At 40.0% G+C, this 16439-nt stretch overlaps 1 protein-coding gene across 1 annotated transcript in view; it reads left to right on the top strand.

Annotated features, from left to right (window-relative positions):
* Positions 1–5069: 5069 nt before the first annotated feature.
* Positions 5070–16439, top strand: part of LOC310633419 (keratin, type II cytoskeletal 75-like) — a gene marked incomplete at both ends in the record, with an annotated part of 50874 nt that continues 39504 nt past the window's right edge. Inside the window, 3 exons of the mRNA XM_083351124.1 lie at positions 5070–5247; positions 7675–7730; positions 8937–8989. Of these exons, the coding sequence (XP_083207250.1) occupies positions 5070–5247; positions 7675–7730; positions 8937–8989 (287 nt within the window). The remainder of the gene's footprint in view (positions 5248–7674; positions 7731–8936; positions 8990–16439) is intronic.

The following is a 16439-nucleotide window of genomic DNA, read 5'->3' as shown; positions in this document are numbered from 1 at the left end:
GATGTCTAGAACCACCACTGAGAACTTTTGATATGGCTTTTGGATTGTCCTCACAATCCAATAGGAATTTATCAAATGTAAATGTGATGGCAATATTATTAACATGTGTTTGTGTTTTGTTTTTGTTTTTTTTAAAATCGTCTTGGATATCAGTTCCAGGAGCTTCAGCAACAAAGAGGGAAATATTCTCAAACTCTGAAGATTAACCAGCAAGAGATTGCAGATCTGACTCGTCTGGTTCATAAACTGCAGTCTGAATATGATATTGTTAAAAAACAGGTAGGGGCAACCTGGGTGTGTTATTCCTCATCTAGGAGCTGTTTGTTTCAATATACTTATTGAAATTATTTCTGGAAACCTCATTATGGAATCCAAACTTGTGAACACTTTTCATTTCCACTAGGGTTGAAATATGCTGTTTGTGTTCAGCACTAAGGAAAACATTGGCAATTTGTTGAAATTGCTGTTTTTGTTTTTGTTTTTATCTCAGCTGCCCTCCATGACAGCATTATCGTACTGACACTGCAGCTTCACACATGACAGGAATGTTTATATCCACTTTTTATGTCAAACAACAGGCCTCCTTTGAGTAGACTAGTTTGAACAAGAATAAAAACAAGCTTGGGCATCTATGGGAAGATGAGTGATATCACACATACATTTGCACCATAATATCAAGATGCAACTGAACTGAATTGTGTGATTTGCGTTATTTGTGTGTGATGACATTGTGACATGTGTGGTGTCAATCATGGATTTCATCAAACTCCTGTAAATATAAAATTCCTTCCCCCCCACCCCCAGATATAAGGGTAGTGGTGATTTTAACAGATTCTCTTTTCCACAGTTGTTCTTGCTTGATTCCATTGTGAGCCTATAATCCTCCTCCAATCAATTCGCATCCTGTTTAGTAGAGGATATGTCTCTATTTGAATCAGTAATACTATTTAAGGCCCCTTCTCTCTGAGGAATCTTCAACTGAGGTCAAATTTAAAGATGAGAGACTGGAAGATGGCAAGACAGGACCCTTGAAGTTGTCCATCAATGGTCAATACCCGAGCAACAGGCTTAGCAAGCAGAGACTCTGCCTAGTTAGTTTTCTTCTCCAAATTGAATTGTGGTCCATTTTTATTGACGCTGAAGCTATCAGACATAAGTAAGACTTTTAGGCAAATCTATGTTATTTTTTTGTCTACTTTATTTGGGATTCGTTTCTCATTTTCCTGGCAAAGGATGATTTGCCAGTCTATTCCCATGATCCAACCATATCTTAAGGCCTGAAAAGTGCCTAGGTGAGGCGTCACAGAAAGGAGCTATTTTAGGAAGAGGAGGACTTGTGGGCCAAGAATATGAAAGTCAAGAAACAGAGAGGAAAATGAATAGAAAAGAATGAAACGAAGCCCTGGTGTTTGTATGACTCTTGTTTCAGCTGGGCTTCCATATTTTTTAATATTTACTGTTATTACTGTAGGATACTGAATTCCTCTTGCCTCTTTGAACAATCTGGATTCTGTGGCCAAGTTCTTTGTGTTTTTCATTTTTAACATCCTATTCCAACTTTTCTGTCTATGGTAGTGGCTTCATTTTCTCTCTCTTCCTATCAGGTCCTCTTGGATTGTACTTTTATTTTTTTTATTTTTATTTTAATTCCATTTATATCCCGCCCTTCTCCGAAGACTCAGGGCGGCTTACAAGCTTAGCAGTAGCCTTCATTCTATGTATATGCCTGCTTATTAGGGCTTTCACACACACCCCAAGCGGCATTATTACAAAGTCAGCTTAATTGCCCCCAACAATCTGGGTCCTCATTTTACCTACCTCGGAAGGATGGAAGACTGAGTCAACCTTGAGCCTGGTGGGACTCGAACCTGCACTAATTGCAGGCAGCTGGTGTTACTTAAGGAGGCATTAGCCCACTGCTCCACCAAGGTTCCTTCTCTTTCTTTTTTTTTCTCAAGGTAATCATAGTTGAATTGCATTTTTTTAAAAAATGTTGATGGTGCTTTCATTTCCCCATTCAGACATTTTCAAGCTAATGTTAATTTCCACTTAGCTCAACTATTATTTCATTTTGACCGGCTGCCTTCTCCCAATTCTAAATTATTTTTTTTTAAAAAAACAACACTGAAAACTCAAAATGCTACTCAGTTCTTAGTCTTGACGTTTTTTTTTAATTATTGGTCTTCCCTTCAAGTCTACCATCTGACATGTTAAAAATGTATTGCTTTTTCTTTATTCGCATTATTACAAACCAGCATGCACCCCAGGGCCATTTCCCCATTCATTTATTCAGTATTGCTTGTTCTGAACAGGTTAATGATTTCCAGACATCCGTTTATGAGATTGAGCAGCATGGAGACTGTGCTCTGAAAGATGCCCGGGATAAGCATATTGATCTGCAGACTGCTGTACAGAAGGCCAAGGACGACTTAGCAAGGCTGCTAAGGGATTACCAAGAGCTTCTGAACACCAAGCTTGCTCTTGACATTGAAATTGCTACCTATAAGACCCTGCTGGAGGGAGAAGAGACCAGGTGACTATGAATTGCATTCAATATATCCCAAATCGACTGTGAGCAACTAAAAACTCCTTCTTATTCTTTTCTCCTCCTTTCAACTCAGACAACTTTGTCAGCTACTATTTCTCGGAATCAGGAATTGGTTCCTACATAAACGTTCGCCACAGGGCAAATTTTGTATGGAAGTCTCTCTGAGATATTTTTCTTCATGTTCTCCAGCTCTTCCAAGGTTGAAATCTCTAAGCTGCAATTAGATTTGGCTTTCAGTTCAGATCTTGGGCATGTCTATGACTAGGCCTGAAGGGCCATATGTTTGTATTCTTCCCTCCTATGGCCAGGAAAAGCTGCCGTTTAAGGCAGTTTTCCTTTTTCCGTCATTGGTGGTCACAAAGCAATTGGTGGATGTGCCAGGATTTAATAATGCATATAGACAGTCCTCAACCTATGATGACAACTGAGCCCAAAACTCTTGTTGCTAAGTGAGATGGTTGCTAGGTGAATTTTGCTCCAAGCTATGACCTTTCTTGCCACAGCTGTTAAGTGAATCACTGCAGTTGTTAAATTACTAACAGGGTTGTTAAGCGACTCTCTCTTCCCCATTAACTTTGCTTGTCAGGAGGTCACAAAAAGTGATCACATGACCCCAGGACACTGCAACTATCATAAATATGAACCAGTTGCCAAATTTTGATCACGTGACCCTGGGGATGCTGCAATAGTTGTTAAGTGTGAAAAACCATCATAAGTCACTTTTTCTTCAGAGCCATTCTAACTTCAAATGGTCACTAAACAAATAGTTTTAAGTCAAGGACTACTTACCAAGGACTATCTTGTATAAATACCTTGCATTTATGATTTTCAGCATCAACGTGTTTCAACAGCTTTATAAACCAAGCTCACCTCAGAGGAAAAAAATTGGCCAATTACCTATTAATTACAAAAAGCCATAGGCAGGACAAGGATCTGGGGTGTCTGTCTGAAATAAGTCCTAAGGCAATCTGATTGCAATAGAATCTTTTTTTTCCTCCCCATAGGATACACTTGGGAAATCCTGTCTGTATAGGTAAGTAAAAACAAACAAACATGAAAATAGGTTATGTTATGTCATCAGTTATATGTTTGATCTTCTTTTTAGGGACTGCGCTTATGCTCTAGTGCCAGTTTGAGCCAGCTGATGTAATGGTTAAGGCAGCAGACTAGAAATGGGGAGATTTTGAGTTCTAGAACCACCTTAGGCAGAAAGCCAGCATGGTGACCTTGGGCCCATCCCTCTCTCAGCCCTAGCAAGCAAGAAGGCAATGGCAACCCACTTCTGAAATCTTGCCAAGAAAACTGCAGGGACTTGTCCAGGCAATTGCCACGAATTAAAAACTATCCCAAAAGCACAAAACAAAAGCAACACTTACGTTGGGAATATCAACATTAGCCTTGGTGGAGCAGTGGGCTAATGCCTCCTTAAGTAACACCAGCTGCCTGCAATTAGTGCAGGTTTGAGTCCCACCAGGCTCAAGGTTGACTCAGCCTTCCATCCTTCCGAGGTAGGTAAAATGAGGACCCAGATTGTTGGGGGCAATAAGCTGACTTTGTAATAATGCCACTTGGGGGGGGGGTGAAAGCCCTAATAAGCAGGCATATACATAGAATGAAGGCTATTGCTAAGCACATTGATATGTGCTTTAGATTGTAAGCCACCCTGAGTCTTCGGAGAAGGGCGGGATATAAATGGGATTAAAAAAAAATAGGGTCTGAATTGGTCCATGTTGTTCAGCTGATGTGTGTACAATTTTCCTCCAGGGTGCAATAGTTGTGTTATTATCTAAATCAGTGCATCCACTGCACATCTTTTTAGTTATTTATTACTACTTCCTATCCAGCTATTAGTTAAGGTGGCTCATAACAGTAAAAATAGAAAAAAATAAATCCAAATAACCTTTGCACAATAAAAATCCTGATTAAAAAAAATAGCAAAAACCTAAAACAAAATCAACAGCAAAAGACCCGACAGGAGAGATGCATTTTTATCAATTTCCAAGGAATTGGTTTTCTAGCTAGTATGATCAAATGGTTGTCTTCTTATTTCTTATAATCAGTTTATTCTCATTTTTGTGAGGATTCTCTCCAGTGGGCCAAGTTTTTCTGCATGAAACCTGTATTTTTTTTTAAGTTTACTTTGGAAGAAGCCGTAGAACTGAGTCATATATCACTTTCATTACACATTCTTGAAATTGTTAAAGCAATAGTATTGTGAAGATAAGGTGGGAAATAGGTTTCCATAGGTCTCTGGATCTGTCCTCTGGATCACACAAGTTGACTTTTCTACTTTTTCTTGCAGATGTGATCAAACCCAGGATAGAAAATGCAGTTGGATTCCCATTTTCAAGTGGATATGGACCTCTGGGTGGAGGATATGGTGGAGGATATGATATGGGATTTGGGAAATGGTATGGAATGGGAAGTCAGGGAAGAAGCAATAGGAACTACAGCTCCAGAAGTGCTGGATTTGATCAAAATACTGGAAGGAGAAATATAGCTACTGGGAATGGATCAGTAGATGCAGAGTACTACCAAGGAAGAGGATGTAGCTATAGGAATGACTCCTGTTCTAGTCATCCTTCTGCAGGCATGCGCCAATTCTCAACAGAAGAGGCTGGTAGAGGAGCTGGCCATGGCCCAGGTGCAGGATTTAGCTCAAGAGCTGCCAATGGATCAGTTTGCGGTGGAGGAAGGGGGTATGGGTCTATGACTGTGGTAGGGAATTGCCCAGATGGAAACTACCCTCGTGGAGGTTATGAACCCTCAGGGGTTGCTCCATTTGGGGATGGAGGGTGGTACTCTCAGGCAGGAGTCCCAGTGGGGGGTGCAGCTCAAGGAAACCCTGCCTCTGTAGGAATAGGTGGGGCAGCAGGAGGTTCGGCAGGAGTGTGTTACTCTGGACCACTAGGAACTTCTGCAGGGGTGTGCTATGCTGCACCAGCAGGAACATCTTCAGGGGTGTGTTATGCTGCACCAGCAGGAACATCTTCAGGGGTGTGCTATGCTGGACCAATAGGAACCTCTGGAGGACTGTGTTACCCTACAGCTGTAAGACTTTTTTAAAGAGAATGGGACAGTCTTATTTTTAACAATCAGTAATCAATCTACTATAAGGCTGACAGCACAATAGAAATTCAAAAACATCTCCTAAACCCTTTGGAACAATGTTCATGATGAGTTACCCATTCTGTATTTGTATCTTGGTGAATCTATTACTTTAAGCAAGACATTTGCCACAGAATCATATACTGTATGTTCCTTCTATCAGGTCAGCCATTTCTCCATGTAGTTTTGGCCCTGACTGTTTTCTTAAACATACTCTTACCAACATTTTACAGTATACTAATGTTTTATTCACATATTTGTATTATCTGGAAAACAAATGCATTGGTTTAGGAGAGGGGTTGCACTATTTTTTGAAAAAGCTATTTAAACTAATTTGACTTTTCACCCCAAATTTATTTTATTGTTATTGCTATGTAGTTAATGCAAGCATACATTTGACATTCTGAAGTATTTTTTCCCTTATGATGCTCAGATTACATTGCTTTCCCGCTTAGACTTCTTGTGGTGATTGTATGAGTCTGTTTAATAAGTGGAGTATGCTAGCATAAGTAGAAAGCAAAATGCTACAAGGAAAACTTAATTTCAGAAATCAGGATTAACCAAAAGAGCAACCACTTATATTTCTGACAGATTAGTGCTACAAACTAGTACAGGGGTCTTCAGACTTGGCCCTTTTATGACTTGCGGACTTCAACTCCCAGAATTCCTCAGCCAGCGTGCCTGGCTGATGAATTCTGGGAGTTGAGGTCCGCAAGTCATAAAAGGGCCAGGTTTGAAGACCCCTGAACTAGTACAATGTGCATACCATACAATTATTCTCATTGAAGGGCTGTCATGATGAAAAGTAGATAACAGAGATGTCAGAGATCAATAGATATAATGAAGGACAGAAAGAAAAGTTTCAAAACGAAGAAGAGAATTTCAACCTTTTGATTCTCAAAGATATTATACTAATATTCTTCTCTCTTCATATACATAATAAAGACTTCCACATGTCTGGTTACGTAGAATAAAGTTTTCCACATGTCCAGTGGCGTAGCGTGGGTTGTCAGCACCCGGGGCAAGGCAAGTAATTTGCGCCCCCTAACCGCACTCCTGGCACCCCCCCCGCACAGTGGGTTGCGACCCGGCGGCTCGGATCGGATTCGCACAGCCAGCACTGCAGTGAGAGAGAGTGAGTGAGCCAGGCAGGGGCAGAGAGCTGCGAGTGCGAGCGCCCCCCCAGATGTTGCACCCGGTGCGGCCGGGCCCTTTGCACCCCCCACGCTACGCCATTGCACATGTCTGACCATAAAGAGAATGCTACTCCTTGTCTCCTTCATGGATATTTTTAAAAAACATTTGAAAATCATAACTAGTGGTTTTCCTAAGTAATCCCAACTTCTTGGGCATAATAACAACTACATAGTTGTTGAAGTTCCCTAGCATTATAATAGGAGTCAACCATACAAGTTTTTGTCTTAGAAATCTGATCTGGGCAGATAAACTCTAATGAGTACAGCTACTTCGAAAGAACAAAAATCCATTCCCATATATATATATTCAAAAAGCCTTGACAAATACTTAAACATATATATATATATATATATATATATATATATATATATATATATATATATATATATATATATATATATATATATTTAAAACCACTGTTTAGAATTAGATTGTAGAAGTTCTTCTTTATGGAGTTGGATTCTCAAATCTTCTGCTTTCTACCATTGAAGTGTTTGGGGATGTTGGCTATCTTGCCATGATGCATAATCTTTTTATAGTATTGCATTAGGGACTGCATGTTGTCAAAAAGCATGCATTGTTCTCTCCAGCAAATCAATAAAAAATTAAAACACTTTCCAGTTACATTTACATGTGATTGATTGATTGATTATTTATTTACTTCTTTCTTTCTTTCTATTGCTGAATCAATATAGTTTCCTGGAGGTTTATAATACAGCTCATAAGCAAACATCCATAAGCAATTAAGATATCATAGAATAATTTATCATGTCAAATGTCATTAAAGAATATTCGATTCTTTGTATTTTTTTTCCTAATAGAAATAGAAATAAACAAGTATGAATCCAACATCAAAAATGCAAAACTTGTGATAACGGTAATAAGGAGAAGCAGAGAAAAATAAACTCGTAACAAAAGCAGATACAAAAAAAGTTAACTAAAGTTAAAGGGATTTTAAACAGAGATGGCAAGGACCAACTGTTTAATCAAATGATCCATGGAAGTACAGCATTCTATCTTTAATAGTTTCCACAGCACTAGAAGGGATGAAGCAAGTCCTAAATTCTAAAGGGAAGATATAACACAAGACTGGAGCATTTTCTTGTTTCCTCTCAGTTATGCTACTAAAAGAATGAAGCTTAATATAATCAGGAGTTGTTTTTCAGAAAGACATTAGAAGAGAATAAATGTAGCTCAGGGTTCTTGACTATTTCTTAGGTATTTACTGATGTATATAAAGATAAATGGATTCACTTAACAATTAGCACCATATAATGATGAGCCATGATTATTGTTTTGGCTGAGAGAGACAGGATGATCAATAATAATAATAATAATAATAATAATAATAATAATAATAATAATAATAATAATAATAATAATAAGAAGAAGAAGAAGAAGAAGAAGAAGAAGAAGAAGAAGAAGAAGAAGAAGAAGAAGAAGAAGAAGAAGTTGGAAGGGACCTTGGAGGTCATCTAGTCCAACCCCCTGCTCAGGCAGGAAACCCTATACCATTTCAGACAAGTGGCTGGCCAGTCTCTTCTTAAAAACTTCCAGTGTTGGAGCATTCACTGCTTCTGGAGGCAGGTTGTTCCACTGGTTAATTGTTCTGTCAGGAAGTTTCTCCTTAGTTCTAGGTTGCTTCTCCCCTTGACTAGTTTCCATCCGTTGCTTCTTGTCCTGCCTTCAGGTGCTTTGGAGAATAGCTTGACTCCCTCTTCTTTGTGGCAGCCCCTGAGATATTGGAACACTGCTATCATGTCACCCCTCACCCTTCTCTTCATAGTTATAAAAGAAAATTATTTCCCCTATGGATCTATAGTTCAAAGCTGGACATATTTTAAAGCATATGCTATACAGGGTTTCTTAAGCAATGATGTTGTCAAAATGATGCATCATGGCACCATTGTGAAAATAACACAAATTACATGTGATTCAAGTGTATAATTCTCATCATTTGGGGAAGGTTGTTATGACACCACCTCACTTCCCCTTCCTTGCAGAGATTAATAAAGTAGAGTTCCCCCTAGAATGATACTTGGTGACACATACATTTCCTTCTCTTTCTACCTTTTTTTTATAGAAGTGGAGGGCTGATTTTGGAAAGGATAAACTGCCCGTAGCATCATCTCTAGTGTAAACTCCCAACAGTTAAGAATCCACTGTCATTTCTCAATAGAGACAGACATACTCTGAGGGCATATTCATTTTTGGTTTGTTGTCTATATTCTATTATCTATTATTCCAAAGTAATAATTAGAGTAATACATGACAATAATTAAAAATGATTAAAAATTATTATTTCTTAAGCTGGCTGTTATTGTAACAGACGGTGGTGTTCAGTTCTGAATGAAATTCAAATTTCAAAAGCTTTTTTCTGTATGGTGAGTTTGTACCCCAAGATTTGGCCAGATAAGATGAAGCAGCAACAGAAACCTATTTATTAATATGTCTCCTCAGTGATAGTTGAGAGTTTATTCTTTGTGCCAGTGGAACTCAAGGCAGAAAGAAAATAAGTCTTTCGGCATCTGGCTTTGTTGCTGGGCATTCTTTTCCTCTTTACTACTGATGTAGGGAAACGTTTTTCAGAAATGCTTTCTCCTCCAAATAAAAGTCGCCTTGCAGTGAACTGGGTGGCAAACAAGTGTAATAAATAAAGAAAGGCAAAGATGACTCTGAATTCCAAAGGTGCTTTTCCAAAAAAGCAACTGGAGCTTTTTGATTTTTCCTCCCCTTGCAAACGTTTTGCTTCTCATCCAAAAAGCTTCTTAGGTTTTGAAGTGAACTGAATTGAACTGAAAAAGCTTCTTGGATGAGAAGAAAAACGTTTTCAAAGAAAAACCCAAGGAAGCCCAGTTGCCTTTTAGAAAAGCACCTTTGGGACAACCATGTCCTGGACGATTGAGAATCTCCATAGACGTAACTCTGAATGTGACTCCCCAAAAGGACTCAAATAGACAGAATGCTTTATAAACTTGATTAAAAAATCTTGTACAGTGCCACATTTGTCAATCTATAGCAGCCAATTTCAAGTGAAAAAATTCCTGGCAATTGCCAACATCACGACTTAACAACTGTAGACATGTGATATACCTGCACATCTGCGTGCATTAACTGACCTTCCTTCCCACATGCCAAACATTTCCTTTGGTGTTTTGGAAGCTTTTCTCATCTCCTTCACACACATCCCTCAAGCTGGCTTAAGTCTCTCCAATATGGCATCCCTAATCATCTAATAAATTATTTTTGTGGCTGTAAAATTCTACGGTAGACGTAGGCAAAAGGGCCAAAGCCAGCGCGGCTGGTGCTATGGGAGCAGCAGGGCCTGCTCTACAGGGCAGGGCTGCATGGGGCGGGCAGTGGAGGCGGTGTGGGCCAGGCGCTGCAGGGCAGGCACTTAGGCGCGCAGGGCGAGGTGACGGTGGCGCAGGTCCAGCACCAGGTAGGCCACCAGCCTGGCTGACACGGGTGAGCACAAGGAAGGAGTGCACATGGACTCCGCAGAACCCACTTCCCACTCCTTGTCCTCTCTTACTTACCTAGTTGAGATGGTGTAGTTGGGCAGCAGAGAGGGGTGCAAAGTTCCTGCCAACTTGCCTTCGCTGCAGACAACTTGCCGGTGCAACGTTTGCCAGCTGGGTCTTTTGGCATGCTCAGCAGCAATTCCTATTGGCTTTTGAAAGCCAATAGGCTTTCGAAAGCCAATAGAGGGAGTAGCACAGCTTGTGCAAAAGTTGTTTTTTTTTTTGTATGTGCAAAAAACGGTGCCGGAGTGTTCTATGGGAAAAAAAGCCCTGCTCATGTTACTTTCCTGGCACAGGTACAAGTCCCTTTTATCTGGCCATTATCTTGCTAGCAGCTCTTTCTGTGTCCTTCAAGGCTATTCCCTCTTCCCTCTACATATTCATGTCTGCGCACAAACCCATTCCTATAGAGCAGGGATGGGATGAGTGGCCTTTTATGGCTTGTGGACTTCAACTCCCAGAATTCCTGAGCCAGCTATGTTGGCTCAGGAATTCTGGGAGTTGAAGTCCACAATCATAAAGGGGGCCATTGTTCCCCACCCCTGCTATAGAGATACATACTCATGTTTATTCAGACATCTAGACAAGTTTTCGTTCTCTATTATTCTATGCATAGTATTCATAATAATGGCTGAATTGGAAAATTGTTTTGAAACTATGTCAAGTATTTTGGTTAAAATATAAATATTGGCTGAATTATGAGGTACCCCTTTAGAACAGGGGGGAAGTAACAGTTTTCAACGAAGCTATATTTTCCTTTTTATTTTTTCCCCCTGCTTCACAGAACAATTTGACATCACTTAAATAAGTGGAGCTGAATATTTTAGTGCACTTAACCTTTAAATTTTGGTAGGCGGGACACCTGCAAGGCAAGTTAAAAATGTTCAAAATATGACACACATTAAACAAAAAGGAAGGGCTCTGATTGCTACCTTGATTGTTTTCTCTCTCTCCCTGCCCAGCTCTGTTTTGTGAAGGAGTTGTGCAAACACATCAAATATTTGAGATAACTCAACAGTTTGTTATGGCAAGGCAGTCATTTGCTTTATTCTGCATAGATTTTTAATTTAAATACATCAGATCAAAACACTGTGGTTTTCCCTTGAGTATTTTTTCTTGCTCAGTTTTTTACAAAGCCATGATAAGAGCCTAGAAATATTGGTTGATGTGGAGAGGAGGACTGAAAATGCTGAACCAGTAATGAGGAAATGCAAAAGTAGGATCAGATGAAAGTAAGAACAGTACTTTGGCTAAAAGCCTAGCTGACTAGGATCTTGGTGGCTAAGTCTACACTATGATGAAGACAGCTAGAAATTACATTCCTCCAAATGAACATAATTCTAAAACTTAGGAATTGTAAGTAATACCCTGAACCTAATTTTGATTAACACGAATGATGAAATTAGTTTTTTTTCAAAAGTATCCTTTCATTATGAAAGATAAATATCTACACGTTACCCCAAAATAGAATTGGATTTTTATTTATTTATTTTTTTTAAAAAATTCTTATCTGTATATAATGACTAATAGCCTAGCCTTCTGACTTAATAGTTAAAATGTGATTTTCAGGCTAAAAAAAGTGAACTCTCGGCTTGAAATTCTCCATGGAAAGGTTTGGCTCTAGAGAAGGCCTTACAGAAGGTGAGGTGAAGATCACTTTCCCATCCCTAAAAGCTTTTGAGCCCTTTGACCTTCCCAAAGATCAAAGTAGTCCTAAATAGTGTCAGGATCAAACCAGTCTGGGCTATAGTGTGAGAGACTAAAAAAAATTAAGACAAATATTTGAGTAGAATTTAAGGTGATTAAGCTAATTTCTGAGTGATCTCCTTTCCCTCTCAGGCAGAAGCTTTTTACAGTCTGGGGGGGGGGGGGCTGCTCTTTCTTTTTTAAAATTAAAAAAATTGACAGGAGGGTATTTCTGTCAAAAGAGTGACAACACAGAGGGCAGGGCTGAAGGCTGTGAGTCCTTCCCTTGGGGAGGGAAGGGTTGAATCAATCAAAGGCATATACACTTTTGAATCAATCAAAGGCATATACGCCTGACCCTTCTAGAGGCTCCTATGTACCTTTTCAATAACTAATCCCCCTTCTCTCTCATGCCTCTGTGCCCATACACCAACAACAGTTTTGGCTGCCAAATCTTAACAGGGAGTCCTGTGGTCAAGAATTAGAGGCTGGGGGATACCTATGAGACACAGGTTGTCCACCCTGGCCGTATATTCCACACAGTTCAGGACATTTCACCTGAATTTGGGGGAAAATATTGAGAGAATTCAGAGGTTTCAGTGAAGTGGCAAAGTGGCCTTTTCCTGTCCTTTGATCCAAGCCAAAATAATAATAATAATAATAATAATAATAATAATAATAATAATAATAATAATAATAATAATAATAATAATAATAATAATAATAATAATAATAATTTTATTTATATACCGCCCTTCTCCCGAAGGACTCAGGGCGGTGAACAGGGCAAGAATAAAAAATACAGAGTTACAAAAGTTAAAAAAGGATTAAATATATGCCCACTAAAAACAGTAAATACAAATATTAAAATAACAATAAAAAACCCCACCAATCCCCCATCAGGCCAGGCCGGCTTGTTCAAATAAGAATGTCTTTAGATCGCGACCCCCCATAGAGAGAGATGGAATATCCGGAATAACCCGGGATGCAGGTATGCAAAGCCACTCAGTCTTGTCGGGGTTGAGTTGAAGTCTGTTCCTCCCCATCCAGACCCGAACCGCCTCCAGGCAAATGTGAAGAAACGAAATAAAAATTTGGAACGTGTCAAAAAAATTTTTTTTAAATGTTAGATCATAGAGTGTTGCTTCCCACAGATATCATAAATTGGTGGCCAGTGCACAACAGGTAGAATGGAAACAAATGAAATCAGAGCCTGTTGTGATTCAGGGTCAGCCTGTGGGTTCGGCAGTTGGGTTGGACGATTCAGAGGAGGAGGAGGGGGGTGTTGGAGAGGTTGCTGAGGGTGTTGGAGAGCTTGCTGATGAGAGCCCTCAGCCAGGCCCCTCCCACCTGGTCACGACGCAGACCCAGCTGTGTGAGCCTGACAGCGTGGATGAAGATGACCCACAGCTGGCCCTGTTCAAGGACGCCCGATGCAGGAGGCAGTCAATCAGGAGTAAACAGAGGAAGGCAATGGGGCACCTCGGAAGGAGGCAGAGAGAAGCCACGCCCTGAACTGTTTAAAAGGGGAATGCGTGGGAGGGCTGGTTTGCTGAAGGCAACCGTTTGAATAGCTCCTGTTTCATGGTTTGTGTCTTGTTTTTGCTCTGTTTGCTTTTGTGTCCATAAATTTGGCAGGCTTAGTTCCAGCCTCTTGCCTTCTTGTAAAGGGGTTGTCCCTGCCTAATCTGCAGGGCTGGTAGTAGGCTGGTACAGAACAGAGCCAAACATGGCTGGGGATCCAACAGGCCCAAGAGAGGCCTCTTGCTTAGAGATTTGGAACTCACATCATTTGTGAGCTGTGGGCAAAAGGCCTCAGCCCATTCGCTTTCATCTTACAATTTCCACCAAACTCTCTTTATGAATGTCATTTTTTTTACTGTCTTCCCCTCTGTATGAATACAGGTAGTCCTCAACTTACAACCACAATTGAGCCCAACATTTCTGTTGCTAAGCAGATCAGTTTGCTAAGCGGGTTTTGCCCCATTTTATGACCTTTCTTGCCACAGTTGTTAAGTGAGTCACTGCAGTTGTTAATCTAGCAACACGGTTGTTAAATGAATCCGGCTTCCCCATTGAATTTGCTTGTACGAAGTTTGCAAAAGGTGACCACATGAGCCCGGGACACTGCAACCGTCATAAATGTGAACCAGTTGCCAAGCGTCTGAATTTTGATCATGTGACCATGGGGATGCTGCAACAGTCTTAGGTCACTTTTTTCAGTATAATTTCAAGTGGTCACTAAATGAACTGTTGTTAGGTCGAGGACTACCTGTATTCTGCCCATGTTTATTCAGAGAATATGCATAACTATATTTCATTTCAGATAGAGTTTAATTCTATTGGACTGTCTGTTAATTAAACACAGGAAGGATGAGCTGTTTGAAATTTGCTTCCCCCACATTCATTCCATAGGCATGCTGGTTTTTTTCCTGCCTTTTACACCCCAACTTGGAAAACAACCCCATGTTAATTAAGTATCTTTCTAAAACTAACTCCTTGTAATTTACCAGGAATAGTTCTGTTTGTTAGCAGTCGGATGATAGTCTAGAAGATTTTCAAGTCAATTCTTCAAGGGGATTGATGATATTATCTTCCAACCTGGGCTAAGCATCACAAAAAAGGTTGCTTCATGGAGAGCAAGGTCCCATCATATTGGTACTTTTGCTATCATGTGAGTGTACCTGATGGTGTTTCACCTATTATCTGGGGGGGGGTTCTGAGAAGAGCCCCCGCTCAAGTACTTTCTTGGCCAAAAGGCGCAGTGCAGGGGGACATTACTAGATGCAGAATTTATAAATGAAAAGGAGGTTCAGCAGAAACTTGAATGAGCCTTAAAAGATGCAGTGAAGAATGGATTCTGATAGCTAGGTTGCAAATTACACACTCATGTGTCTTGGTGGGCAGAAATAGCGCTGACATTTGACACAAAAGGAAATTTGAAGGGGATTTCAATCAACCAGAAGTAAATTCAAAAGAGTTGTGAGACTTCTCAAGTATAATCTGGAAAGCTAAAACTTTTGCACAGCATGGCCTTACAGCTACCCCCTGCTTTTAGATGAGTTTTACTTCATTTACATCAAAATGCCATATGCCAAGCAGACATGCTGCACTTCGGAGTCCTTGCACCCATTCATTCTGCTGAGAAGAACCCTGGATTTCTTCACCAAAATCCAACCTGGAGCCTAAGGAGATCCCTGTTCCCAGAATATGCTTTCCAGAATGAGCCATATTAATAAAGGACTAGAATAAACTCCCTGTGACTTTTTTCTTGCCTTCCCAAGTGGCTGCACCTCAAAGAAAGTCTGATAAAGCCCAGATCAGAGAAAGCCCGTGTCAAGTTTCCGATAGATGAGATCAGTAAAAAAAAGAACTCCAAGGCAAAAAAGTTTCCTTAAAGAACATATTTATTTGGCTACATAGTATTGGCATGATCAGAAGTGAACCCAAGACTGAAATCCCCTCCCAGATTGCAAAGTTGAACTTCCCACCCTAGTAAAGTGTCATGAATCACATTCCCCAATTAACTATTTGTGTGGGCTTTCTAACAGAAGCTTTAGCCCGCCAAAAGCTTAAGCCCTGTTCACCGCCCTGAGTCCTTCGGGAGAAGGGCGGTATACAAATTAAATTAATAAATAAATAATAAATAAATAAAATGCAATCAGCAATGACCTTGGTTCCCACAGAACAATTCATTGTTTTGACTAACTAAAAAACACTCATCCCCCCTCCCAGTTCTGTGGCAACCAAAAACGAAGGGAAAATGGCTTCAGCCTGATGTCCATATCAAAATTGCCCATATCAAAAACTCCCCTAGAAAGCAGGATTAAGAAGTTAAGAGTTTTGCAAACTTTCCTTATGTCGTGATAATTTCTTACACATAAGGAGATTTTTAGATGCATTCGGGTATGAGACCTGCTTCTCCACAACATCTAAACATCTGGGTTGTCTGAGGTATTATATATGCTCCATGACTATCTGGGTGTTTCCACCTACATGGGAGAAAGCTTTAAGCATGAATAAATTCACAGCAGGCAGAAGCCTCCGACTTGCTTTTTCTAGAAAACCGGATTGTGGAAACAGCTCTAGGTCAATTGGTTTCCAAATGGATGAGCTTAGTTGTGGTCAAACATAACATTTGCAGATCAAAGGAAGAACAAATAAGTTGCATAGATGGATGTGTCATCTCTGAGCAATTAGATCGTAAGAAAAGAACAGGTTCCAGCTCAGATGAAAAGTGGCCATTTATCCAAATGCAGGGTGTGTGAACTAGTTTTATTTGATTCAGGGCTCACTCTTCCCACAGAAACGATTGTTTGGGGAGAATTGCTGTATTCATGCTAGAAATCCAAAATGTAGATTTTTTTTAATATATC

This window comes from Vipera ursinii (genome assembly GCF_947247035.1).
Source record: "Vipera ursinii genome assembly, chromosome: 2".
NCBI classification, from domain to species: Eukaryota; Metazoa; Chordata; class Lepidosauria; order Squamata; family Viperidae; genus Vipera; species Vipera ursinii.
Note: the sequence above shows the minus strand (reverse complement) of the source record. Positions and strands in the feature narration are given on the sequence as shown.